This window comes from Sus scrofa, chromosome X (assembly GCF_054392235.1).
Source record: "Sus scrofa isolate SSC_HxYL_T2T_F1_AM1 chromosome X, Sscrofa_HxYL_maternal_Yorkshire_Landrace_v2.0, whole genome shotgun sequence".
NCBI lineage: Eukaryota > Metazoa > Chordata > Mammalia > Artiodactyla > Suidae > Sus > Sus scrofa.
In genome coordinates this window covers 96,637,596-96,664,738 of record NC_139401.1, presented here as the reverse complement: position 1 = coordinate 96,664,738, position 27,143 = coordinate 96,637,596, and the positions used below count along the sequence as shown (strand labels likewise).

At 35.4% G+C, this 27,143-nt stretch overlaps 1 protein-coding gene across 8 annotated transcripts in view; it reads right to left on the bottom strand.

Moving 5' to 3' along the window:
- The window catches only part of IL1RAPL2 (interleukin 1 receptor accessory protein like 2), a 1,117,802-nt gene that overhangs the window by 25,286 nt on the left and 1,065,373 nt on the right, over positions 1-27,143 (bottom strand). For all 8 annotated transcript variants that reach the window (XM_085008093.1, XM_085008091.1, XM_085008095.1 and 5 more), the window contains 2 exons: positions 20,103-20,232; positions 5,006-5,151 (listed from right to left, as the gene is read on the bottom strand). In XM_085008093.1, the coding sequence (XP_084864219.1) occupies positions 5,006-5,151; positions 20,103-20,232 (276 nt within the window). The remainder of the gene's footprint in view (positions 1-5,005; positions 5,152-20,102; positions 20,233-27,143) is intronic.

The following is a 27,143-nucleotide window of genomic DNA, read 5'->3' as shown; positions in this document are numbered from 1 at the left end:
TACTAAAATGTTGGTTGTACTTATTGGCAAATAGTTCATCAGAGAGTGAGGAAGCATTCACTTATTAGATGCAGGTAGAACATGCATAGGTAAGGGATGTCTTTGCTTTGAGCAAGCCTGACCCTGTTGTTTGCATATATTAGACATGAGTTTTCATTTTATGAAAGGCCTTTTTACTTTGTGAAAGGATTCATGAAATGTTTCTTCTCTGTAATGATCACTTAGGGCATTTTTGATGTTTGACTTCTAGTTCATCAGAAAGTTATTATTCCATAAAATAAGCCATACTCTTATTACAGGTAGAAACACTGTGGCTACTGATGCCAGTCTAAGATGTGATAAAGCCTGAAAAGTTCAACTGCAAAGAAATATCTGAAGTTTTTTGTAAGACAAGCCAGAGTTCAGTCTGATTTAATATGCTGGATCAGGACTATAGGGCTTCTTGCTCTTATATGGAGCTCTAGCATATTGTCAAGTGTTCCTAAAGAAAATGGAGTAAGGCAAGATGAACCGCATCATTTTGCAAAGGACAGTGAAAAAAATTTAACTGCTGCCTAAAACAGAGAGTACAAACTAGTATGCCATGGGCCAAAAAAAAGAAAAAAAAAAGATTTTGTTGGTCGTGGTCTATATGTTTCCCAGAAAGTAGATTCCAGTATTTTATTTTATTTTATTTTATTTTATTTTATTTTATTTTATTTTATTTTATTTTATTTTATTTTATTTTATTTTATTTTATTGTAATTTAATTTATTTTGCTTTTTAGGGCCACACCCACGGCATATGGAAGTTCCTGAGCTAGAGGTTGAATAGAAGCTGCAGCTGCCAGCCACAGCCACAGCCACAGCAATGCCAGATCCCTGACCCACTGAGTGAGGCCAGGGGTCGAACCCGCATACTCATGGATACTATTCAGATTAGTTTCCACTGTATCATAATGGGAACTCCCAGATACCAATATTTTAAAATCAAAATATTCCAAATCCAGTCTTTCAACCTTACTTGAAAATGCTGAAGTTCTCATATCCTTAGGTTCACATTCCAGCAAGCATGGCAATAATCTTCTAGAAGAGTGGCGACTGCCCTTTAAAGCAAGACATGTTTTCTCTGGCCTGTGTTTAATATCCAGCCATCTTTTTCTTTTAATTTCAGTGTCTACCTGGCTGCTGAGATTTGAGTTTTCATCCCCCAATCTAGAAAGTGAATGTTTTGGAAAGAGAAATGTATTTGGGTAACCAAAAATAGACACTAATCAAGACCAGATCTCAGGGAAATCCTCTCTTTACCAACCCCTGTTTTTGATCTCCCACCCTATTGTTCTAGTCCTTTAGGAGGAGAATTTTCATCCCCAAAATGTTTTTGAGCACTTACCATATTCTGTGCACTAGGGATACAGCAGTAAATTTGGCAGAAAAAGTCCCTGTTCTCATGAAGTTTACATACTAGTGTGTATGTGGGGAGACACAATAAAATAAATATGTAATAGAGTATTAGATAGTAGTAAATACAATAAACAGAAACAGAGCCAAATTAGAGGGAATATGGTAATGGGTAGTCCAACAATGGATGAATGGATCCAGAAAACATGATATATATACATAAAAGAATATTATTCAGCCTTTAAAAAAGAAGTAGATTCCATCATTTGCTACTATATAAATGAAACTAGAGGGCATTATGCTAAGTGAAATAAGCTAGACAGAGAAAGATAAATACTATACTTCATGGTATTGCTTATACGCAGAATCTAAATAAAAAGTTGAAGTCATAGAAACATAGAGGAGAAAAGTGGTTGTCCAGGAAAAGGGGATGGGGGATGAAATAGGGAGAGGTTAGTAAAAGGGTACAAACCCTATCAGTTGGATGAATACGGTCTGAGGATCTAGTATATAACCTGGTGACTATAGTAGATAACACTGTATTGTATAACTGAAATTTGCTGGGAAGGTAGAACTTAAATATTCTTACACACATAAAAATAAAAGATAGATATGTGAGATGATGGATGTGTTAACTCAATGAGGGATATCATTTCACAATGTAAGCATATAGTAAGTCATTACATTGTACACTTAAATATTTTATGATTTTATTTATCAATTTTACCTCAATAAAGCTAATTTTTAAAAAAGAAAATGAGTAGCCCTATTTTATAAAGGGTGGTCAGAGAAAGGTCTATTGGGTAGGTAATACTTAAGCAGAGACCTATATGAAAAGAGGGAGTAAGCCATGGCAACATTTAAGGGAAGGGTATTCCAGGCAGAGGAAATAGCAAGTGCAAAGACCATGAGCCAGGGCTGTTCTTGGTGAGCATGAGAAATAGAAAGGAAGCTAGTGTGTGCAAGGGTTGGTGGCAGATTGTGATAGAAAATGAGATCAGAAATGCAACAGATTGTACCATGACTTGAAGGCCAGGACAAAGATTTGGGGTTTCATTCTAAGGGTAAGAGTGAGAGTTCTACAATTAGAGGGTTCTAATTAGAGGAATAATGTGATTTTACTTACATACAGAAGGATCACTCCATTTGCTGTGAGAATAGACTAAGGGCACAAGGGGAAAGCAGGGAAACCAGTTAGGAGGCTATCGCAATGAGCCAGGAAATTGATGCTGCTGGCTCAGACTAGGATGGTAACAGTGAAGGCAGGGAAAGTGCTCAGAGCCTGGGTCTGTTTAAAAGGAGAGCTATAGGATTTTCTGATTCATTTGATATAGTTCGTGTGCAGAGAAAAAAAGTCAAAGATGACTCCAAGGACTTTGGATTGAACAACTGGAAGGATGGTGATGGAGATGGAGAAAACTGGAAGATTAGGTTTATAGGGAGGAGAAATCAAGAAAACTGTGTGGGTCAAGTGAAGCCTGATAGGTCTACTCATGGAGTTTTTGAATAGTTTTTGAATAGACAGTTAGGAATACTAACTAGGAATACTCTAGAGTTTGGGCGAGAAGTCCAAGCTAGATATATAAATTTGGGAATTGTCAGCATGTGAATTGTAAACTGAGATGGGAATGGAATGAAATAATCTAGTGAGTGAGTGAGAAGTGGGAACCTGAGCTTTGGTGAACTCTAATATTTAGGTTAGAATATTCTCAATTATTCATGATTTGGACACGTTTCCTTGCAGAAGCCATGGAGGCAGCAGTTTTACAGAGTACCTTGCTTTCTAGTGTCAGATTATTAAAAATATAGAGGGCTGCTAGTGGTTGTTTTACTTATTAAAGAGAAACATATTTATTTTAAAAATCAAATAGGGTTATTCTGTCTCTACTGACTAACTGTAAAATAAGATTTCCCCATTATTTTTCCTCATAGCAGATTTCTAATTGTAACATATACCTTTTGTGCAATTTTTTGTTTAATCTTTAAGGTTTGTCTTTCTTTGTACCCTCACTTCTCTGAAGACTATATGCCCCATATAGACTGGGGGATGTCTATCTTATCCAGCACTCTATCCCCTGTACCTAGCCCAATGCTTGCTGTACATGATCCTTAATAATAAAAGAGAACTTCATTCATTAGCCAGAATGGGTTCTAAGTGCCTAGGAGTGGCCAGACACTGCCCAAATTGCTAAAGATGCAGAGGTGCAGCAGAGCCTGGCTTGGAGGGTCTCTGAGCCTAAAATAAGACTGAGATGGACAGAAAAAAAAGTAATCCTTGCCACAAGGTATCTGGAAATGATCATTGCCCTTCATATAGGTGGACAAATGGTTGCCTAGTACATAGAAGTTATCCAAGTTCTATATAATAGTGGAGCCTGTTTGAGCATGGTATATTTCATAACATGTCATTATCATTTGAACATCAAAGTGAATATACTTTGGGCAGATATTATCACCACTATTTTATAAATAAGGAAACTCAGGTTTAGGATGTCTAGTCAGAAAAATTAGTCCTGCTGAACATGGTGGCTGAATCAGTGGTTAAACCAGGATCTCCTGAACCAGAGTCTCCAAATTTCACTTTCCATATTAGATTATTTTATACTTAAATACTGCATTATTTCAAGATGGAATCAAGTCCAACAGGGTAAGAAATGGTGCTAGAGAGATAAAAGCATTACTCTCAGAAGAATGACATTTCCTTGCTTCTCCTAGAGCTGCTGGTCAAGGTTAAGTATTAGAGCTGGCTGGAAAGTAGAAATTCCATCTTGGCTATGAAGTACAACTAGTGACCTTGCTGATTGAATCTGTTCTATTGCTCTATAGCCTAGACAACAAGAACACTGATTGAGAACATTTGTTCTGTTACATTTACAAAACTTTTGCCAGATGTATACATACAGAAAGTATTTAGTCTTTTGCGCAGTAATCAAGAGTTGTGGCAGGGTAAGAGCCAATCTCAGAAGCTACTCCAGCTGCTGGGGTTGTTGTTCCCTATGTCTGCTTTTATCTCTTTTGTTTGTAAATTTATAGTTTCTTTTCTTTGCCCATTATATACAATATCCACCCCATATGGAATCAACTCTAGAGAGGGATCCACATAAATATCAAACTATTTAAAAATATATGCACCTGCTAAAGGCCTTGAACACCAGGTCATATCATGAAATATTCTTCATAATATTTATTATAAAAATTAAAAAAAAATATATGATACAATTCATTATTTTTATTTATATTTTAGTCAAGGAGTTAAAAAAAGTGATTTTGTTTCTCACCCAATAGTAAAACCCCTAGTATTTCATTTAAGCAATATAAGATGAAGGTGAAATATAATTTTGAATGCCAATGTCTATCAAATTTTATGTAATACTTATAACTGAGGTATACTTTATCTCACTGGATTTAACACATAACAATATTTCATTTATCCACTTCCTAGTGGTATGCAAGATCATAGGCATTTTATGCAAATATCTACATCAAGAGAGATTTTTTCCTTAAAAAAGGCAAAATATTTAATAGAAATTTATGCTGAATAATACAGTCAGGCCAGGAAACATACCTAACTTCAATAGTTACTTGGTAGCTAAATAAACAATAGTAACAGTTATAAAAATAAATACCCTTTTTACGCAGCAGAACACTGGCATGTTTTCGTCCATTTCGGTTTTCCACATGGCAGGTATAATTTGCCAGGTCAGCCTCCACCACTGAATCGAAGATGAGTGCCAACTCAACTTCTTTTTCTCCAAGATGCTCTTTGAGGAGTCTGAAATAAAGGAAAATATTCTTGGCTAAATTGCTTTGATTTGGGGGGAGTCCAGCCATGAAAAGACTGAAGATGGTTACGTAGCTCACTAAGGTCTCCAGTGGGCTGGAGAATCCTACCGGGTGTATGCACAGAAATGTCAAAAAGAAAACACAAAAAGAGACTCCATGCAAAGATCAGATGAGAAAGGGGAAAAAAAGGTGAAGAATTCACTCAGCCAAAATAAATATTAACATGCCACTAGGCTTTGATAAATGAAGGCAATATGATTTGCATGACAAACAGGAGGAAACATCGGGCCCCATATTTTAGTTGAGCTTATGAAAAAAAATTGGATTTTTGCTACACGGCATGAAGAGAAAAAGTCAGTAGGAGTTGTAAGGTTTGTATTAGGAATTAGAGTTTTGACAATAGGGAGTAAAAAGGTAAAGAAAGGGGCTTTGAAAATGATTGCCTTATTAGGAGTAAACTAAGGGTGGTTAGTGGCCTTCTATCCCCAAACATCAGTGAGAAGCCTGTTATATACTTTCTCCTGCTTTTGACCTGTGCAGGCATATACCCCTCCACCCTAATCCCCCAATAATGCTAGCCCCCTACCATGGCTTGCTTTCCCCAGTCATTGCTCGACATTTGTCTTTCTCTTTCCCACCCACCCCCAGGAGAGACTGCCATATGTGACATTTTCTCATAGTCCTCCTTTTTGCTTTCTCAAGTGAACGGTGTTCAATGGCCCATAATAGTTGTTCTTCACTAAGGAGCTGAATTGCCAGGAACCTTTCCTGAGGGGCTGTGCCTTTTGTTTGTTTGGGGAGTTATATTCTCACTAATGGCGAGCTCCCTCCTAGGAGAGGTAAAAGTGAGTACCTGGTTGAAATTTCCTTTCTATCTCCTGCATTTGACCAAAGAAAGAGAAAATTCGGAGTCTAAATGGTGGAAATTCTGCAATTAAATCCTGGGGTAAGGTTGTTGAATACATAAATTTGCAAGATATAACACTGGGGTAGTGAAAGTAATTTTCATCTCTTTTTTGGATTCCTGGTTATGAAAGCAGAGAAGAATCTGATTTATTGGCATTCAGCATTAAGTTGGAAAAGACAACTGTACTCAGAGAAAACTGGGTTGTAAATACAGGCTTCCTATTTACAAACTCAAACTGGATTCCTACAAAGTCATTAACTCAATGGCACCTTAATATAACTCATCTTTAAGTTGGGAAAAATACCTACCATACTTTTGTGTAGGGGTACAGTGGGTTAAAGTGATTTAAAAATTACATAGCACTATGTGAATGCAAAGGAATATTATTAAACATCAACATTTCATTATCCAAAGAAAAACTGTTTAAAAATTTTGCACTTCCAAAAATATTTGTATTGATATTTATTGGTATTTAAAATTGGCTTGGATTTATCTCTTCTGGCTCCCTTTTGAGAGAAAAAAAGGCTTAAAGTTGGGTTGGTGGAAGAGAGTTCCTGGAATCTGAGAATCTCCCATACTAAAATCCTAAACCAGATTATATTCCAAGTAGACATGCTTTAAAAATTAATCCTGTTTCTGTTACCTCCCAGTAATATACATATCAGAGAATTGACAATACTCGCATTTGTAATTTGAATAAATTCTTAGGATAAAAATTTTCTTAACCATATTTTTTACTGGTAGTCTTGCTATTAATTTTTTTCTTCCTGCTAACGTTGCAATTTTCCTTTTTTCTCCTGTCCCAACATATATCTAACCAAGGAAAAAAATGGGAATTTTCTGTCTTCATGGTTTATGTTGAATTTTACTCTCTCCATTTTCTCCTGGTTATGGGTAAATCACACTACACTCAATTTTTTTTAGTTCTGTGTTACTTGCTATGGAATAACCCTATTTAGTGCCAGAAGCTGCTTAGGCACCACAAATTAAGTTTGATTTAAAGCTTCACGTATAGGGCAACCACAGCCTTTGACAGACATGAGGCAGAAAGCTGATCCTCTCCCTCCAGACCAAGCCTTTCCCTCTTAATTTCTAAAGCAGTTTCCAAAAACAGCTCTTCACAAGCTGCAGAAAGAATCTGGAGAGAGGATTTGAAAAATGATCCTCCATCCATCTATTAATATATATGAGGTGTCTTAATTGTCAGCTCTTGAAAATCTAGAGGTGACTTGCTTTTTTGGAATTAATGTGCAAGTTGCAAGTTGGTGTTTATGTCTATAAATCACTCTGCAGAGTAGTCACAATTTCCTAGCAAATATTGATATATAACAGTCTATCAATGATTCTTTGTCATTCCCCTAGGTGCCTAGATCTAGGATAGCTATTTGATGTAAGAGAAATACAAGCATTAAAAGACTATGTGCCTGCCTCCCAGTAAGCATTAAGATTTAAACAAGGTGTCAAAATCTACATAGCTGAAAAATATTATAGATAGAATGAGGTAAAACAGGGTTGTAAGTTTACAATGTTTACAATGGAATCTCAAAAAAAGAGAGATTATTATTTACTAAATTAGCTGGAGAAGGCTTGAGAAGACTCTGCCTAAGTAAAAGGAAGAAAGAATCATTTTCTACTAGTGAAGATAGGAACAGGTTTTTGTAGAATGTGTGAAACAGACACTGAAGAGACTGATTTTAGAATGGAAGATACAAATGAGGGGGTCTTGGATATATTTCAAATAACTTCAGAAGTATCTCATGTATGAGGATTAACACTGAAGGCAAATTATAGGCAACAGCGACCAAATAATAAATTCAGATGACAGAAATCACTACCTTTAAAAGTTTTGTTTAGTTAGGACCAATTATTAGAAAGTAATACTAGAAAAAGTTTGGAAGTTTTCACTCTCATCCTTACAGCAAGAAAACTGAATAAAATGAAAGTCAACGACCCTTCTTAGATCCTTCACATAATTAAGGTCACAGGGCAAACCCCTGCACCTCAAACTTAAGATAGCTAGGCAAATACTGACAATCACAATGTGCTGGGAGCAGAATCCCCAGAACAGGAGCCAGGGGAATAAAAACACTTAAACTATAATTGATGAGTCACTGCAGCCCCAATATGAACTAACTTGAGAGTTAAAAAATAAAACTCCATGAGATCTAATCTTGGGGGTGCTCCCACACCTTGATGAGTTTTGCTTCCAGGAGCCTAACCAGGGTTTCAGGATGAAGATCAGAGAATCATTTCTTTATCCTTTTGGCAGGGAAGGGGAAAAGCAACTATCTTGAAACGTGCCCAGAGCACTCTGTTCTTAACAAAAGCATGCCCTCAAAGGAAACTCTTTTAGCAGCCCCTAAATTACTTATGTTTTACTGAACCTAGGGTACTACAGGGAAGAGAAATATCCAACTCCTGTCTCCTCAAGCCTTCCTGTCTCATATAAGATGGGGCGAGGGAGCTGAGAAACACTTGTAAAGGTCACAGCCCAAAGGCACAGGCTAGTCAGAAGACTGAGACTTTATCATAGGATTATGGAATACTTACCACCAGACTAATCAAACTCCTGTATGATTACAAGGGCTTTCAGCTGAAAGAACTGCAGAGCTCAGACCCTGTTTAAGAAGCAGTCTCTAGGAAAACAGTGGAGATGTAAAGAAGCATAAAATTTAGCCTCATACCTTCAACTACAGAAACAGTGAAGACAGCCTAACTTTTAGTAATGTAAACAAAATCTCATACTAAAGGCCTATTTACTTCAGTCTTCTTTATTTGGCTTTATTTTTGCATTTCAATTTAGGAGATTTCTATTAAGTGTCTTTAAGATCACAGATTCTTTGGTCATGTCCATTCTACTGCTATCCAAGAAAGGCACTCTATTTCTGTTACAGTGTTTTGATTTCTAGCATTTCCTTTTGATTCTTTCTTAGAAGTTCCACAGCTCTGGTTATGTTACCCATCTATTGATATATGTTGTTTACTTTTTCCATTTGAGCCTTTAATATATTCATCATGGTTATTTTTTATTCCCATTCTGATAATTCTCTGCAATGTATGAATATGGTTCTGATGCTTGTATTGTCTTTTCAGACTGTGCTTTTTTTTTTTCTTTTAAACATGCCTTATCATTTTTTAATTGAAAGCCAGATAAAGATCTGCAAAGAGAAAAAAGATCATGGCAAAATATGAACAAAATACTGAACACCTGAGGTTATAATTACAAGAGGAATAACATACATGATTGAAATACCAAAAGAAGAAAGAGGAAAGGAACAATAGAAATATTTGAAGTATTTCCAAAGACACCAGACTACAGTTGCAGGAAGCTCAGAGAATACCAAGCAGAGTGAACATTGGAGAGGGAGGGAGTAGGAGGGATCAGGAGCTTGGGGTTATCAGACACAACTTAGAATAGATTTACAAGGAGATCCTGCTGAGTAGCATTGAGAAATATGTCTAGATACTCATATTGCAACAGAACAAAGGGTAGGGAAAAATGTATACATGTAAGGATAACTTGATCCCCTTGCTGTACAGTGGGAAAAAATAAATTAAAAAACTATACCTTTATATATGATATTCTAACCATAGAAAGTGAAATACATGAGAGAAAATCTTGAAAAATTAAGAGTAAAGAACTTAGCTATAGAGGAACAAGAATAAGAGACATATCAAACTTCTCTTTAGAAATTATACAAGCAAGCAAAGAGTGGAGTGAAATATTTAAGGTGTTGAAAGAAAATAATCACCAACCTAGAATATTGTGTCTATCTAAACTATCTGTCAAAAATGAAGGAGAAATAACTTTCTCAGACAAATACAAATTGAGGGAATTGGCCAATAGACTTGTTTGCAAGAAATGTTAAAGTTTGTAAGAGAAAATGACAATGATATAGGTAAAAAATTTCGATCTACATAATGAAAGGAGTGTTAGAGAAGGAATAAAGATAAAATATCCTATTGTTGTTATTCATAATTGATCTAACAGATAACAGTTTGTTTAAAATAATAGCAATAGCAATAAAGCAGTTATAAGAAGTTCTGAGGATCTAATATACAGCACAGTGACTATAGTTAATTAACATGGTATTGTATACTTGAATGTTGCTGAGATTAGATCTTAAGCATTCTCATCACATTAAAAAATTATTTATGTTAACTATGTGAGCTTAACTAATATAATGGTGTATGTCAATTATACTTGAATAAAATGAGAGTGAAAATGTAATTTATAGAATGGGATAAAATATTTACAGACCATATATCTGATAAAGGGTTAAAATACAAAATATGTCAAAGACTCTTACAACTCAATATAAAAATAAAACAAATAACCTGATGAAAAAATGGGCTAAGTACCTGAACAGATACTTCTCCAAAGATGACACACAAATGGCCAATAGGGATATGAAAAGGTACTCAACTTCACTATAAACAGGGGTATGCAAATCAAAATCACAATGTGATATCATCTCAAACCTGTTAGAATGGCTATTATCAGAAAGACAAAAGATAAGAACTATTAGCAAGAATGTGGAGAAAAGGGAACCCTGTATATCTATGGTAGGATATAAATTGGTTCAGTCACTATGGAAAACAGTACAGAAATTCCTCCAAAAATTAAAAATGGAATTACCATATGATCCAGTAGTCCCACCTCTGGGTATATATCCAAAAAAAAAAGTGAAATCAAGATCTCAACCAGATATTTGCACTCTCATGTTCATTTTAGCATTATTCATAATAGGCAAGATATGGAAATAACCTAAGTGTCCATCAGTAGAAAAATGGAAAAACAATATGTCATTTATATGTATGATGGAAACTTACTCAGTTTCAAAAAAAAAAGGGAGAATCTTGCAATTTGTGATAACATAGGGGAACCTGGAGAATATTATGCTGCTAAATGAAATATGTCAGAGATTGAAAAATACTGAAAAATACTGTATGATATCACTTATAAATGGACTCTAAAAAGGTAAGCTCATACTAATAGAGTAGGATGCTGGTTACCAGGAGCTAGAGGGTGGAAGAAATAGGGAGATGCTAGTTGGTAGATAAAATGGGAAAATGCTGGTCAAAGGGTATAAACTTTCAATTATAAAATGAATAAGTCCTGGAGACTTAAGGTACAGCATGGTGACTATAGTTAACAATACTGTATCCTTGACATTTGAGAGGTGAGTAAATAACAAGTGTTATCATACACATACAAAAATGATAACTGCAGTGATGAATATTAATTAGCTTGATTATGGTAATCATTTCACAATGTATACATAAACCAAAACATTACATTGTATACCTTAAATATGTACAATTTTTATTTGTCAATCATACCTCAATAAAGCTGGAATTTTAAAAAATCACACCTGAAATGGAGGAAGGAAATTTGATTTCCCCAAAAATAAAATAAAAATAAGACTTCTAACTCCTGGATCATATAGTAGTTCTATTTTTAGTGTTTTAAGGACCCTCCATGTTGTTTTCCATTAGTGACTGTACCAATTTACATCCCTACCAACAGTGTACTAGGGTTCCCTTTTCTCCACATCCTTGCCAATATTTGTTATTTGCAGAGTTTTTGATGATAGCCATTTGACAGGTGTGAGGTGATCTCACTGTGGTTTGATTTGCATTACTCTGATGATTAGCAATGTTGAGCATTTTTTCATGTCCCTATTGACCATCTGTATATCTTCTTTGGAAAAAATATCTGTTCAGATCTTCTGCCCATTTTTAAAGTGGGTCATTTTTGGCTTGTTTTTGGGTTTTTTGGATATTGAGTTGTATGGGTTGTTCCAATTTTCATTCATTGTAAATAGTCCCTTAAACAAAATTGAGTCCTCCTTTGATGTCTAGGTATTTGGCAAGTCTCTGAGTCTTTATTTTGAGTAAAAGTAATCATTGTCCAGGAATAATGATTTGGAATATCAAGAATAGGAGATAGTTTTTAAAAGCTTTCTTAAAATCTTTGTGTCATTTGATTTTTTAAAAATTTCCTGTGAAAGCCTTATTAGTCAAAAACCAGGATCAAGCTCATAGTCTGACAAAAGTAGATTTAGTGACTGAATGCACTGTGGAAGGAACATGCCAGAGGAACTGTGGATTGTTTCCTGACTGAAGGAAGTTAGAAAGCATCCCTTGTAATGTTTGGGTTCCCACTAAAATATTCTGGGCATGGTCTAAAGAAGCAGGGATAAGTTCTGGATTGATTACAATTTCTGAGGGAATTGGAGGGGGATTGACTAAGAAACAGGTACTGTCATGGGGCGAAAGTGGTTTAGTAATTGGGTATTCCTAATAATAGGAACATAGCTAAGCAGGTCTAAGTAACACTTGTAAGAAAGCAATAGTCTCTCAAAAGAAGTGGGGGTCGTTACAGCATTGTACAACTGCTGCATGACCTTGGGAGAAACAGTGTTTTCTGTTAACTTTGCAGCTGGCTTTATCTGTCTGTCCTCCCTGCCTGATTAATAGCAGGGCTGCTTATTCTCAATTCAAACTGATTTTTACTCTTTCAGTCCTAGGCAGATTTTGAATCTTTATATCCTAAATGTGAACTACAACAGAACACTCTGAACAATTGAGGATTCTTGCTAGCTGTGTTCTGATAAAGTCAATCTAGCTCCACTGGAACTGTGAATCAACTGCCCAAAGACAGCTCTTCCTCAGTCTCTAAATATTAGGGGCTTTTTTTTTTCTGTAAAATAAATTGATACTTGTTATTTCAGATGGTTATCATAAAAATGAAATGTAATTTAAGATGTCAAAATATTTTTGCAATCTACTGTGTAGTTTAAAAACATGGAGGAATTATTATTGTTGTTATTATTTACCAATTACAGCTTCTTGTGTAGAGCAGCTTACAGCACAAAACATCCTATTTAAGATGGAGCATCTATAATCTGATCAGTAAATGAAAAGAAATAACAAACATATCTCATTTAGGCTTCAAATATTTTATGCATTGGTCAAGGCTAAGACCCACCATGGAAGTGGAATTGTGAATGGTAGAGTCACCACTCCTCCAAAAATCATCCTTCAGATAAATGGCCATTAAGCTGCCCTTAGGTAAAACTATGCTGCTTATTAAGTTTACTTTTCAATTGAAGCCTCCTCCTGACTTAAAATATCTACATTTGCATAAAGGTATAATGAGATTTGAAATTTATTTAAAGCAAAGGTAAAGTGATGGATCAGTATTCCTTCTTCCTGTGGGATGAGATGAGAGTGGGGAAAAAGAAGAGATAGTGTGTGTGTTGGGGGTTGTTTTGTTTTGTTTTTAGCTCATTTTTGGGACAGCCAGAGCAGATGGGGTGTTTCAAAGCACTGAAAAAGTATGGTGGGAAGTTGCCGAAACAGCCCGTCATTTTGCTTTGAGTCAACTGGGAACAAACTGCATATTCATGGCTTCATATTATTTTTTAATTGGTGAGATATTAACAGGTTGTTCGGGGTGTTTAACATAGACTAACCTTATTTTAAGAATAAAATATTTTTATACCTGTATGACATTCCCTCCTTTGTGAAGAGCATTTCACTCATTCAAGAAAAATATTTTAAGGTAAAGGGATAGAAAAAGAAGGTCAGAGAGGGTAGATGCAAGAGTGAAAAAAAACAAAACCTACAAAGCCCATATTCAACTTAAAAATTGAAAGTAAATTAAGTTATTTGTATTTTAAGAAGCTTGTCTGGAAAAAGAAAAAAACTTAAATAGAATATGTTTTTCAGGTCAAGAATTATAAAAGAGTTGATAAACTTGTTTTATGGTATTGCCTGAGGGAAAAAACATTAGATATTGATAGGGAGATTTGTAAAGTGAGATTTATAATTGAAAATTACTCTCCACTGTGGCAAAGCAATTGTATAGAAATTCACGCAGTCTCCATCGATAATCAGATGCAATTCACAACCCTGCAGGGAAGCTGAAAGACTATTATTTCTTGTTTAATAGGACTAGTTCAGTTTCTCTGGCACTTTTTATTAGCACTGTGGAATACATACCTCACTAGAAATTTTTTTTTTTTATTTCTGAAGCCTCTGGTAAGATTAATTAAAAGGAAGTAAAGGTGTGGAACTTGGTTGTTCTTGCTAGAATGCTCATACCCAAAGACTACTCCTTTTCATGAACTCTTACTCCACTTTGCAAGCCATTCCCATTAAGTTTAAATAGAGGACAGAAATTAGGAAGTCCTCTCCTAATGATAGTTTCCACTGGGTCTCCTCCGAATAATTATTTGACTTCTCTGAATAGACATGGTAGAGCTCCTAGAGAACATTTAGCTGCAAGGACTTTAAAATGGTAGATAAAAATAACCAAATTTGCACAATTGCAGCTTATGCAAAATTCCCTTAATATCCCTACAAATGACATCTTCTGGAGTCAGTAGAAAGGTTGTGATGCAGTTGTGTGGGATAATATATTTGAGTTCAGATTTCCTTAGATTTTGGTAGAGCGCTGTCAATTTCTGCCTAAAGGGAGATAAAGGGCAATTTGTATTTCCAGAGTAGACTCTGAATTCTTTGGCAATAGGTTGCAGGTAAGGAGATCCAAGGAACCAAAGTGGTCAGCGTATCCTGGAGAGCAAACAAATAAGAACTCCCAAATCCTGGTCAGGATTTGATCAAGCATACTTTCAAACTGCAAAGGAACTGCTGAATAAAGAGGCTTCACTTCCTGTAGTCATAATGATATTATTTCATCAAGCCTTTGCTAAATATTCCAAGATTTTTCTTTAAGGAGATTGTTTTTCTTCAAAGTCCTCTATTCCTTTGGGGGCAATGCTAAGAAATAAAAAGGTACAACACATATTTTTAGGACCATGCCGCTGCCCAGGAATGGAGAACCTCGGCAGCATGGTCAGTCCTCCTGCCAAATCCATTGCCACTGTGGCAGCTTCTCCATAAGTCAACTGCTTATTATATATATCCCCACTTTTTAGATCTACTGGGCAGTGTACTTCTGACATGTAGGCATAGTGTAAGAGCTATGCAATTCAATTAAAATATGAAGCAAATGCAATACCCTGAGGAAGAGCCATGCATCCAGAAGGAAATTTTATTTCCAGAAATGCTTTTGAGACAAATCTTCTACTTAACATCTTCAGCATTCTTCTGTCAGAACAGTTCCCTTTGGAGAATGTGTGGGCTATGAAAGAATGCCGATATTTTGTTGGTTGAACTAATGGTATTGTTAGCAACTTTTTTCAATGAAACTGCCAGATTTGTTCCAATCTGCCATGCTGTGTAAACATCTTGTTTCAAAGACATTGAGTTTGGAAGCTAGAAAACAGAATCCAGTAATTAACTCCTGTGTTAGTATAAATGGTCATAGCCTGAAGGAATTCCCATGCTCACACAAGCCCCCAAGTAAACTATATAGATCCTACAATTAATATTACAAAATGGCCAACTGTGTGTTTCTCTTGGCCAGGAATTCCTGCCTTTTTGCACTTTTCTGAAGTTGTCTCCAGTTAGTTATTAGGGTTTTGTGAAATTTTCAAAACAAATTCCATGTTACTTTCCTCCCCTGCAAATATAGGTATGTACCCTTTGTTACTAGAAGGGTTGCAGATGATGGAGAAAGAGGATGTAACAGAATCAAATGAACAATGACATTTTGCAAGTCCTGAAAGTTTGACTTCCTATAGCACTTAATATCTGGTTGACTCATTTGGCACCTAATATAGAAGCTTGGACTGGATTAAACTATTTCACATATGTGTGCTTTGTCTCTCATCACTCTAATCATTTGCTGCTAGAGCAACAGCAGGGCTTAATTTTTCTTTTGTAAAATAGTGTAACCACTTTGGAGTATAGTTTGGCAGATTCTTGAAAAGTTATATAATCCTGGAGAAGAAAAAGGGCAGTAGGTAAAAACTAAGGAAATTTGAATGAAGTATTGATTTTAGTTAATAATAATAATGTATCAATTTTGGTTTTTCAATTGTAACAAATGTACTATAGTAACTTTATGGGGGTTATATAGGAACTTTCTATACCATGTGCTATTGACTTAATATTTATTTCCCCTCCCCAAATTCATATGTTGAAATCCTAACCCCTAATGGGATGGTATCAGAAGGTGGGGCTTTGGGAAGATGATTAGGTCATGAGAGAGGAGTTCTAATGAATGTGATTAGTGCCCTTAGAAAAGAGACTCCAGGGAGCTCTCTAGCCTCTTTTGCTACTTGGGGACTTGTGAGGGTAGAATAAGAAAATGGCCATCTATGAATCAGGAAATGGGTCCTCATCAGCTATTGAATCTGCTGGTGCCTTAATTTTGAACTTCTCTGTCTCCAGAACTGTGAAAAATAAATATTTGTTGTTTAAGCCACCCAGTTTATGAAATTTATAACAGCCAAAAAGAATAAGACACTCTCTTTACAATTCTTCTGTAAATTTAAAATTATTCTAAAAAAGTTTGTTTTTAAGTTTTAAAAGAAACAGTTACATTTACACCTACTATATAATTTATCCATTCCATGTCTAGCTAGGTATCCAAGCAAATAGGAAGTATATTTGCATTATAAGGATGCATACAAGTATGTTCTTAGCAGGTGTATCTGTAATAGCCCTAAAACTGGAAACAATCCAAATGTCCATCAAGTGAATGAATAACCAAATTTTTATATCCATATAATGGAATACTGCTGATCCATAAAAAAGAATGAACTATTGATACATGTAACAAAATAGATGAATCTCAAAATAATTTGTTTAGTGAAATAATCCAGACAAAAAAAGAATACATACTGCATGATTCTGTTAATACAAAACTCTAGAAAATGCAAACTGATTTATGGTGGCAGAAAGATAAGAACTGTGAAAGAGGGGCAGGATGAGGCATTACCAAGGGGTACCAGGAAACTTGTGTGTAATTTATATGTTCATTATTTTGATTATGGTAAATACATATATCAGCCCGTACATAGACCATATATTCTAAATTGTGTGTTTATTGTATGTCAATTATACACCAATAAACCTGTTTATCTTTTAAAAATCCAATTAGTCATGTAAAAGAAAAGGGAAATAATTATCTTAGGCTCATATAACTACTACCTTTAATCATGAAACAGATTTGAGCTTTTTGGTAGTGGAAAATTTGCCTCTTTATACCATTGTACCTACCACTGGCAATTGTGGGCCCAGTGTCTTTGAAAAATGAAGAATTTAAATTCTTTTACAGGCAGATATGTTGAAAATAAGTCTAGACATGTATCTTCTGAAATAATTTTAAATAAATTCACTTGCATTAATTTTATAAACCTTAACATGGAATTGGCTAATAAAATGTTGCTTATTAGGAATATTGAAGTTTAAATGGGAATTAATAGTTAAGCATTATTTGTAAGTAGTACATTGATTATTTTTTTCTGAACATCTGCTTTGTGCCAGGCAAGCAGAAGTTTAAAAAAAAAAAAAAAAAAAAAACCCAAAAAACAGTTTCATGGATGGAGTTCCCAATGTGGCTCAGCAGAAATGAATCTGACTGGTATCCATGAGGATGCAGGTTCAATCCCGGCCTTGCTCAGTGGGTTAAGGATCTGGCGTTGCTGTGAGCTGAATGTGGCTCACAGATGTGGCTCGGATCTGGTGTGGCTGTGGCATAGGCCGGCAGCTGTAGCTCCTATTTGACCCCTAGCCTGGGAACCTGCATATACCGTGGGTGTGGCCCTTAAAAAAAAACCCCTTTTCATGGAGTTATCATTTACATACCATACAATTCATCCATGTAAAATGTAAAATTCAGGAGTTCCCATTGTGGTGCAGCAGAAACAAAACCCACTGGTATCCATGAGGATGCAGGTTCGATCCCTCGTCTCACTCAGTGGGTTGGGAATCCAGCATTGCTGTGAGCTCTGGTGTAGGTCACAGAGGCAGCTCAGGTCCAGCATTGCTATGTCTGTGGTGTATGTTAACAGCTACAGCTCCAATTCGACCCCTAGCCTGGAAATGTCCATATGCCATGGGTGCAGCCCTTAAAAATAACAAAAACAAACAACCAAACAAAAAAAACCTAACTAAATGTACGCATGTATATACAATTCACTGCTATCACCAGAGTCAATTTTATAACATTTTCACCTCAAAAAGAAGCTTCATGGAGTTCTCTGGTGGCTCAGTGGGTTAAGGAGCTGGCATTGTCAGTGCTGTGGTTGGGTCACTGTTGTGTCCTGGGAACTTCGACATGGCATGAACATGCTCCCCCCCAAAAAAAGGCCTCAGACTCCTTAAAGGGTATGGGGATTTCTCTTGAGGGTAATGAGAAATTTCTGGAATAGTGGTGGTGGTTTTACAACATTGTGAGTGTATTAGATGTCACTGAATTATACATTTTATAATAGTGCATTTCATGTTATGAATATTGTATCCATCACACACACCCCCACAGAATTCACTCATATAGCTTTAGGTATTTACCCTAGTTGCTCCATTCCCCAAGCCCTAAGCAAACACTAATCTATTTTTTGTTTCTATAGAGTGGCCTATTCTAGACATTTCATGAAATCATATAATAAGCGGTCCTCTGTCACTGACTTTTTTCACTGAGAATGTTTTCAAGGTTCATCCATGTTATAGTGTGTAGCAGTACTTTATTCATTCTTTTTACAGCTGGATGATATGCCACTGTATGAATATATCACATTATCCATGCATCAGTTAATGGTCATTTAGGCTGTTTCCACCTACTGTCTGTTATGAATAATGTTACTGTGAACATTTACGTACGAGTTTTTATGTGCATATATATTTTGATTTTTCTTGGTTATATATGTAGGAGAGGAACTGCAGATAACTCTTTAACTATTTCAGGAACTGCAGAAAGTGGCTGCATCATTTTACACTCCCATCAGCAGTGCATGAGGGTTCCAATTTCTGCACATTCTCACCAGCACTTGTTATAATCTGACTTTTTGATTATAGCCATCCTAGTGAGTATAAAGTGTTATAATATGGTTTGATTTACATTTCCCTGATGATGTCAGGTATATTTTCATGTACTTTCTCCAAGAGGTATGTTCATATAATATTTTACATAGACTCTCAGGGGCTTCACAGACCTTCAAAGTTATGAACCTCTAGAGGGGAGTTTTTGGGTGGACACATGAAGAGAAACTGTCATGATAGTTATTATACATTATATTTAATCATAGTAAATGATATAATATGGATGTTTTTCTTTTACACTGCTATATATTCAAAAAGAAAAGTGAAAAAAACATTTTAACATTAGTTGCACTGAAATACTGGGTTGCTTTCCATTTTGTGATTCTTAATAAGGGTAGATGGGGAGGAGGTCCCAATTCCTATTGGAGTGAGAAAAATACATTATATATCACCATCCGTGAAATCAAAGGGCAATCCCATAGACTGAGAGAGGTAGGAAAAATACCTATCCCTTATTTGTACAAATGTGATCATATAAATAAGATTAGAAAACCAATAGAACAGATGTCTATACATCAGGGAGGTATCTGTGTAGCAAGAGAGTGAAAAGAAGTCTAGGGAGGTACTAACCTGAAAGTCACTTTCAGGATGAGCAGTGGGTCCTGGGAAAAATAAACACTGTTCAACAAGAGTCAACAGTTACTTTGGCAAGTAGTAGCTTACTACTGCCATTACAGCTTTACACCTATGACACATGAAAGCTGTCTGTTCCCAGGGAGTAAATGAGCATTTGCCCTGTGATGTGAAGAGTCACCTACAAAGTTTGGATCTTTTCTGGGACTGGAGAAACAGTGGACTAAGCTTTGCAACCTCAAAGGAATTTGCTTAGGCAGCTTTGAGGGGATCATTATAGCTCATGGTATATTCTGAGAAGCTGAGAAAACCTCCTCATACTTGCAGCTTATACATTTGCATTTCTTAAGGCAGTCTGTTCGCTCTCTCCACCAGTTCAGCTTTTAGAAAATGGAATGATTTGGAGTTGCAATTAAAATCCCAGGCAGAAGCTCTTCTAGGATGTTCCATTGCTTAACTGCAGAGACAGCAAGGAAAAATAAGCAATTCAAGTTCTGTACCTTATTTCACCTTCTCTAATGTGACCTGCCAGTTCCTCAATAAACTTCTCCCCTTTCATCCAGTAGATCATTGGTCCGGACTCTCCACTGAATCCAAAGAATGCTTTGCAAGGGATGTTCAGAGGCTTACCTGAGAATGACAGAGAAAAAGAAATGAGCAGATGGCTCCTGGTTATCACTGGGAGACAGAAAAGAACCATTTAACATCCAAAGGAAAATGCCAAAGTGACCCATTTTGAGCTCTTCTTCCAATCATCTTATCACTGTAAATGAGAAAAATTTTAAACAGTTATAGGGATTTCTGGGAAATTTAAAAGTTCAAGATATTATCAAAAATGAAAAAGTAAAGAAAGATTTCAGAAATGCTTATTTTTACTGCCTCCCTTCTAGGAACTAATATGAAAGAATCAAATGGAAAGAACCCTCTTATTTTTCTTTTTTGAGAATATTAATAACTGCTTACTTGGCTTGTCTTTGAAGTTAACATTAATCAAAGCAGTAGTTAATTTTTGATTGGTGAGAAAATATATAATAGACTATCTACTATGACTAAGATTGCATAGGGGAATTTTGTTAATTCAGATTACTGAATATTCTAAGAAAAATTGGATAATACAAATCAAATAATTTTTTAATTACAAAAATATCTATAGAGGAGTTCCCGTCGTGGCGCAGTGGTTAACGAATCCGACTAGGAACCATGAGGTTGCGGGTTCGATCCCTGCCCTTGCTCAGTGGGTTAACGATCCGGCGTTGCCGTGAGCTGTGGTGTAGGTTGCAGACGCGGCTCGGATCCCGCGTTGCTGTGGCTCTGGCGTAGGCCGGTGGCTACAGCTCCGATTCAACCCCTAGCCTGGGAACCTCCATATGCCGCGGGAGCGGCCCAAGAAATAACAACAACAACAAAAAAAAAAAAGACAAAAAAAAATATATCTATAGAAAGCACATGAGGTAAAAAGTCTAACCATACTTTGATATTCTTTGTGTCACCCACAATACTTAAATAATTCTGGGCAACAATGCAGCTTTTTACTGTGTATATTTGTGATTACACCTAAAAACTGTTTTAATTTTAAATTTATCATTGAATATATAAGCAATTATTTTTTGCACATTGATTTTTTCTTTTTGCAAATTATGTCAGTTAAGGGAAGAATGTTATAGAGTACAATCCTGAAATTTCTGACAAAGGAAACCCCCAATTCATAATCACAACATATCATTTTCTCTATAACATGCAATTTTTGCCCTGGTTGGAGCACTAGGTAAAGCAATTTCAAAAATATTTTTTTCCTTGTAGAATATTTGGTGAAGCTGTTTCCCTAATCACTCTGAGCTGTGAACAATTTCTTTCTATTCTTAAATTAATGTAAAACTTCTATCTTCTAAGAACAATTACTTTCTGGGAATCTTTCTAGTTAACCACCTTAGCTAGCAGATGGCTTTCTTTGAGTATCATTTTCACCAAGAAACAATTTTAATTGGAGTTAGTGTCTACATTGAGACAAAGTGGAAATTAAGAAACCTTCATAGAAATATGGATGCTGGGAGATAAGTGTGGCTTAATCATAATAAGTGACTTGTTACCAAATATTTGTCATTTCATAGCATAAATTTATATCAGGAAAAATGATGTCATATATTTCTGAGATAATTCAGTTATTGTCAGAAGCTTTGATATCAATAGTCTGTTATCTATGGCTAGCACAAATTTGAAACAATGTTGCTTTGAACATGCATTTTGTGATATCAGCTTGTATAAAAAATAGCTTATATAATGGAAAGTACACAGGACTAAGATTTAAGAGATTTGGGTCATGTTTTAGATCTACCATAAGAAAATAGACTATCTGGCCTTGGGTAGATTGCCTAACCTTTTACAAACTGATGCCTCATATATGTAATGAGGATAGTAATAATACTTTACAAGCTCAGATAAGACAATGTCTACAAAAGTACTTGGTGAACTCAAAAGTCCCATCCAAATTTGGCATGGTAGTGTTTACCTTCTGAGGCTTGGTCTTCCAAAAAGTCAAATTTGAGGCATGCGGATAATGAGATAGATAAATGTTCATTTTGTCCCCACCAATATTTTGTCCTTTGATTTATGAGCTGCTGTGGAGTAATATCCTTTCTTATCAGTAAATATTCCCTGGATTCTAGAGTAGGTGTGATTCATCCAAGTAGGCCCGGTGTTCTCTAAACCTTGAACACAGGGTCTTTTTTATGCCTTACTACTCTTAATTCCCACGAAGTTGAAGATAGAGAGGACATCAAACTAGATAGTAAAAGATCCAGAGACTGTGATAAGCATTATCATAAGGAATCCCAGTTGCTAAAACTATCAGTATATACATTTATACAAATAAATTCTGGTTGTCATTCCTTTGGGCTATGTTGAAAGAATATACCAAATTAAATATCTTTCAGTGATTCCTAGCATGTAGGTACTTAGGCCTGGTTTGATTTGAATGGAAAAAGACAGTTAAATCAATGTGCAAAAGGTGCCTCACTGAGGTGGTCTATCAAAAATGATGACATCTGCCCTTTCCTTGGCACTACACAATGGGTACTGACTATTGCAGTAGTTTCTCCTGGGAATGTTTTTACTTTCCTATTGGACAGGTTCTTGTTAAATAAATGCAAGAGACAGATAGTTCAGTGGTCCAGTTTCTACAAATGCTGAATAAATATCCTGAAGCCTTTGTCAACAGCCAAACCAGAAAAATTATCCAACCATTGTATGCAATTCTCTGAGGAGAGTCCCAGAATGATCAACTCTTGTGCCAGATAGTGAGAATCAAGGTGTGCCAGGTTGTGGGCACTCCTCTTCCAAAAGACCTGGGAGGGATCTCAGCATTGATTGGGCAAATAACCTGAAACACAGTCTCTCCAGGCTTTTCTAAAATCTGGCTTATGTGCATATGCAAACTCCTATCTACCATTTGCATCTGTTTGCTCCTGTATTGTTTTGCTTCCAGATATTTTCCAAGTCATTCCTATGGTACTGTATACCCTACTAGTAGAGATGACCAACTCATATTTATATCTAAAGAAGATGATACAGTAGGCCAAAGACTATCAAAATAGATATAACTTGGTGAGCTCTTGGTGTTTTGTGCTATTCACAAAGTAATGGCTTTAGACATTATTCCCTTTTAGGTTCAGTCTGTATCACTAGCAATTTCTCTATCACTTTATTAAATCTAGACAGGCAAACAAACATATGTTCTGTCCATATAAAGATTTGTATGTGAATAATAACAGCAGTTTTATTTGTAATAGCCTCAAACTTTAGTCCAAATGTTCATTTACAGGTGAAGGAATACTCTGGTACATCATACAAAAAGAAATATTCATCAGCTATGAAAAGGATAAAGTACTGATATACACTATAGTGTATGATTTTTGAGATTCCAAAACAATTATACTAAGTTAAAGAGACCAGGCAAAAGAATACATGCTTGTATTTCCCTGGTGGCTCAGTGGGTTAAGGATCTGGCAGTCATCACTATTATGCCATGGGTTCGATCCCTGGCCTGGGAACTTATGCTTGCCACAGGCATGGCCAAAAATAAAAGAGAGAAAAGGGTTCATGATTTATGGTTCTATGTGTATAAAATTCTAGGAAGTTAAAATTAACCTACAGTTTCTTAAAAAGTTGAACATCTTCCATGTGATCCAATCATTTATATGAAAGCCTATGTCTGTATAAAGACTTGTACACAAATATTCATATCAGCATTTTTAAAAATTGAGGTATAATTGACATATATTAGTTTCAAGTATACAACATAATGATTTGATATTTATATATACTGCAAAATGATCATCACAATTAGTCTAGTTACCATCTGTCAACATACATAGTCACAATTTTTTTTCTTGTGATAAAAGCTTTTAAGATCTACTCTTAGCAACTTTCAAAATGCAATACTGTGTTATTAACTATAGCCGCCATGTTGTACAGTACATCTCCATAACTTCTTTATTTTACAACTGGAATTTTGTACCTGTTGACACCCCATTTTTTTTTTTTTGTCTTTTTGCTATTTCTTTGGGCCGCTCTAGTGGCATATGGAGGTTCCCAGGCTAGGGGTTGAATCGGAGCTGTAGCCATCGGCCTACGCCAGAGCCACAGCAACGCAGGATCCGAGCTGTGTCTGCAACCTACACCACAGCTCACGGCAATGCTGGATCGTCAACCCACTGAGCAAGGGCTGGGACCGAACCCGCAACCTCATTGATCCTAGTCGGATTCGTTAACCACTGCGCCACGACAGGAACTCCTTGACACCCCATTTTGCATCCCAACCATAAACCTACTTCTGACAACTACCAGTCTGATTTTATCTGTGAGCTTGTTTTTTTGTTTACTTATTTGTTTAGATTCCACATATAGTTGACATCATATTTTCTTTCTCTATATGACTTGTTTCCCTGAGCATAATGCTTTCAATGTCCATCCAAATTGTTTCAAACAATGAGATTTCATTTTTTTTCATGGCTGAATATTTCATTTTATACACACACATATCACATTTTCTTTATTTATCACTTGATGGTCACTTATGTTGTTTCCACACCTTGGCTGTTGTAAATAATGCTCTAATGAATGTGAGGGTGAATATATCTTTTAGATTTAGTGTTTTCATTTTCTTTAGATAAATACTCAGTGTGGAATTATTTAATCATGTGGTAGTTCTATTTCTTAATTTTTAGAAAAGTCCATACTGTTTCCCACAGTGGCTACACTAATTTACATTCCCACCATCATTACACAAGATTTCCCTTTTTTTCCCTATCCTCATCAATACTTGCTATTTGTTGTCTCTTTGATAATAGCTGTTCTGACAGGTGTGAGGTGATCTCATTGTGGTTTTAATTTGCATTTCTCTGATGGTTAGTTAAGCATTAGTTCATGTGTCTGTTGGCCATCTGTATGTCTTCTTTGGAAAAATGTTTGTTTAGATCTTCTGCCCATTTTAAAGTCAAACTGTTGTTTTATTGACTTGTTTATTTTACCATTGAGTTTTATGTGTTCTCTATATATTTTGGATATTAGCCACTTATCATAGATATGATTTGAAAATATTTTCTCTTATTCAGTAGGTTGCCTTTTCATTATTGATGGTTTCCTTTAATGTGCAAAAGCTTTTTTTTGTTTGATGTAATTCCATTTGTTTAATTGTTTTTGTTGCTTTTGCTTTTGGAGTTATATTTTACAAACCATCTCCAAACTAACCCATATCAAGGAGCTTACTGCCTGTGTTCTGTTCTAGGAGTTTTATAGTTTCAGGTCTTTCATTCTAGTCTTTAATCCATTTTGAATTAATTTTTTTTGTGTATGGTATAAGAGAGTCATCTAGTTTCATTTTTTTCCATGTGATTGTCCAGTTGTCCTAACAACATTTATTAAAGATACTGACCTTTCCCTATTGTATATTTCTTACTTCTTTGTCACAAACTAATTGTATGTGTTTTAATTTTATGTAACCCATATATGTGTGGGTTTATTTCTGGGCTCTATAATCTGTTCCATTGATCTATGTGTCTATTTTTATGCCAAAAATATACTGTTTTGATTATTATATTATTATACCTTCATAATACAGTTGAAATCAAGGAGTATGAGGCCTCTATCTTTGTTCTTCCTCATAGTGCTTTGGCTATTCTTGTTTTTTATAGTCCCAAACAAATTTTAGGATTATTCATTCTATTTATGTAAGAAATGCCATTGTAGTTTTGACAGGCATTGCTTTGAATCTGTAGATTGTTTTGGGTAGTATAGATATTTTACAATAATATTTCTTCCAATCCATTAGCATGGGATAACTTTCCATTTTTATTTTTTGTCTTCTTCCATTTCTTTTTTCTTTATTATTATTTTTTTTTGTCTTTTTAGGGATGCATCTGCAGCATATGGAGGTTCCCAGGCTAGGGGTCAAATCAGAGCTGTAGCCACTGGCCTATGACACAGCCCCAGCAATGCCATATCTAAGCCGCATCTGCGACCTACACTATAGTTCACAGCAATGCAGGATCCTTAACCCACTGAGTGAGGCCAGGGATTGAACCTGTGTCCTCATGGATTCTGGTCAGATTTGTTTCTGCTGAACCATGACAGTAACTCCTGGTCTTCTTCCATTTCTTTCACAATGTCTTATAGTGATCAATATACAGGTCTTTCACATCCATGATAAAATTTATTTCTAGGTATTCTATTCTTTTTTGTATAATTGTAAATGGGATTTTATTCATAATTTCTGTTTATGATAGTTTGTTATTAGTGTATAGAAATGCAACAGATTTTATATTAATTTTGTATCCTGCAACTTTATTGAATTCATTAATTAGTTCTAACAGGGGTTTTTTTTTGGTGGTCTTTAGGGGTTTATCTACATATATCATGGCATTTGCAAATAGTGACAGTTTTAATTAATCCTATCCACTTCGGATGCTTTGCATTAGTTTCAGGTATACAGTAAAGTATACCTGAACTTAAAACTTGTTTTAAGTTATGCATATACATATATCCATTCTTTTTTTCATATGGATAATTACAAAACATTGAGTAGACCTTTCTGTACTGAATAGTATGTCCTTGTTATTTATCTATTTTATATATATAGTAGCATGCATTGGTTAATCCCATCCTTCCAATTTATCTCTCCCTCATATGGTTTCTCCTTTGGTAAACATAAGTTTAACTTTAAAATCTGTGAAATGGTTTCTGTTTTATAAATGAGTTCTTTTGTGTCATTTTCATTAGATCCCACATGTAAGTGATATCATGATATTTGTCTTTCTCTGTCAGACTTAGTCTGATAATCTCTAGGTCCAACTATGTTGCTGCAAATGGCATTATTTCACTCTTTTTATGGCTGAGTAATATTCAATTGTACCACATCTTCTTTATCCATTCCTCTGTCCATGGACATTTATGTTGCTTTTATGTCTTGACTATTGTAAATTGGGCTACAACAAACACTAGGGTATATGTGCATTTTCAAATTATGGTTTTCCCTGGATATATGTTCA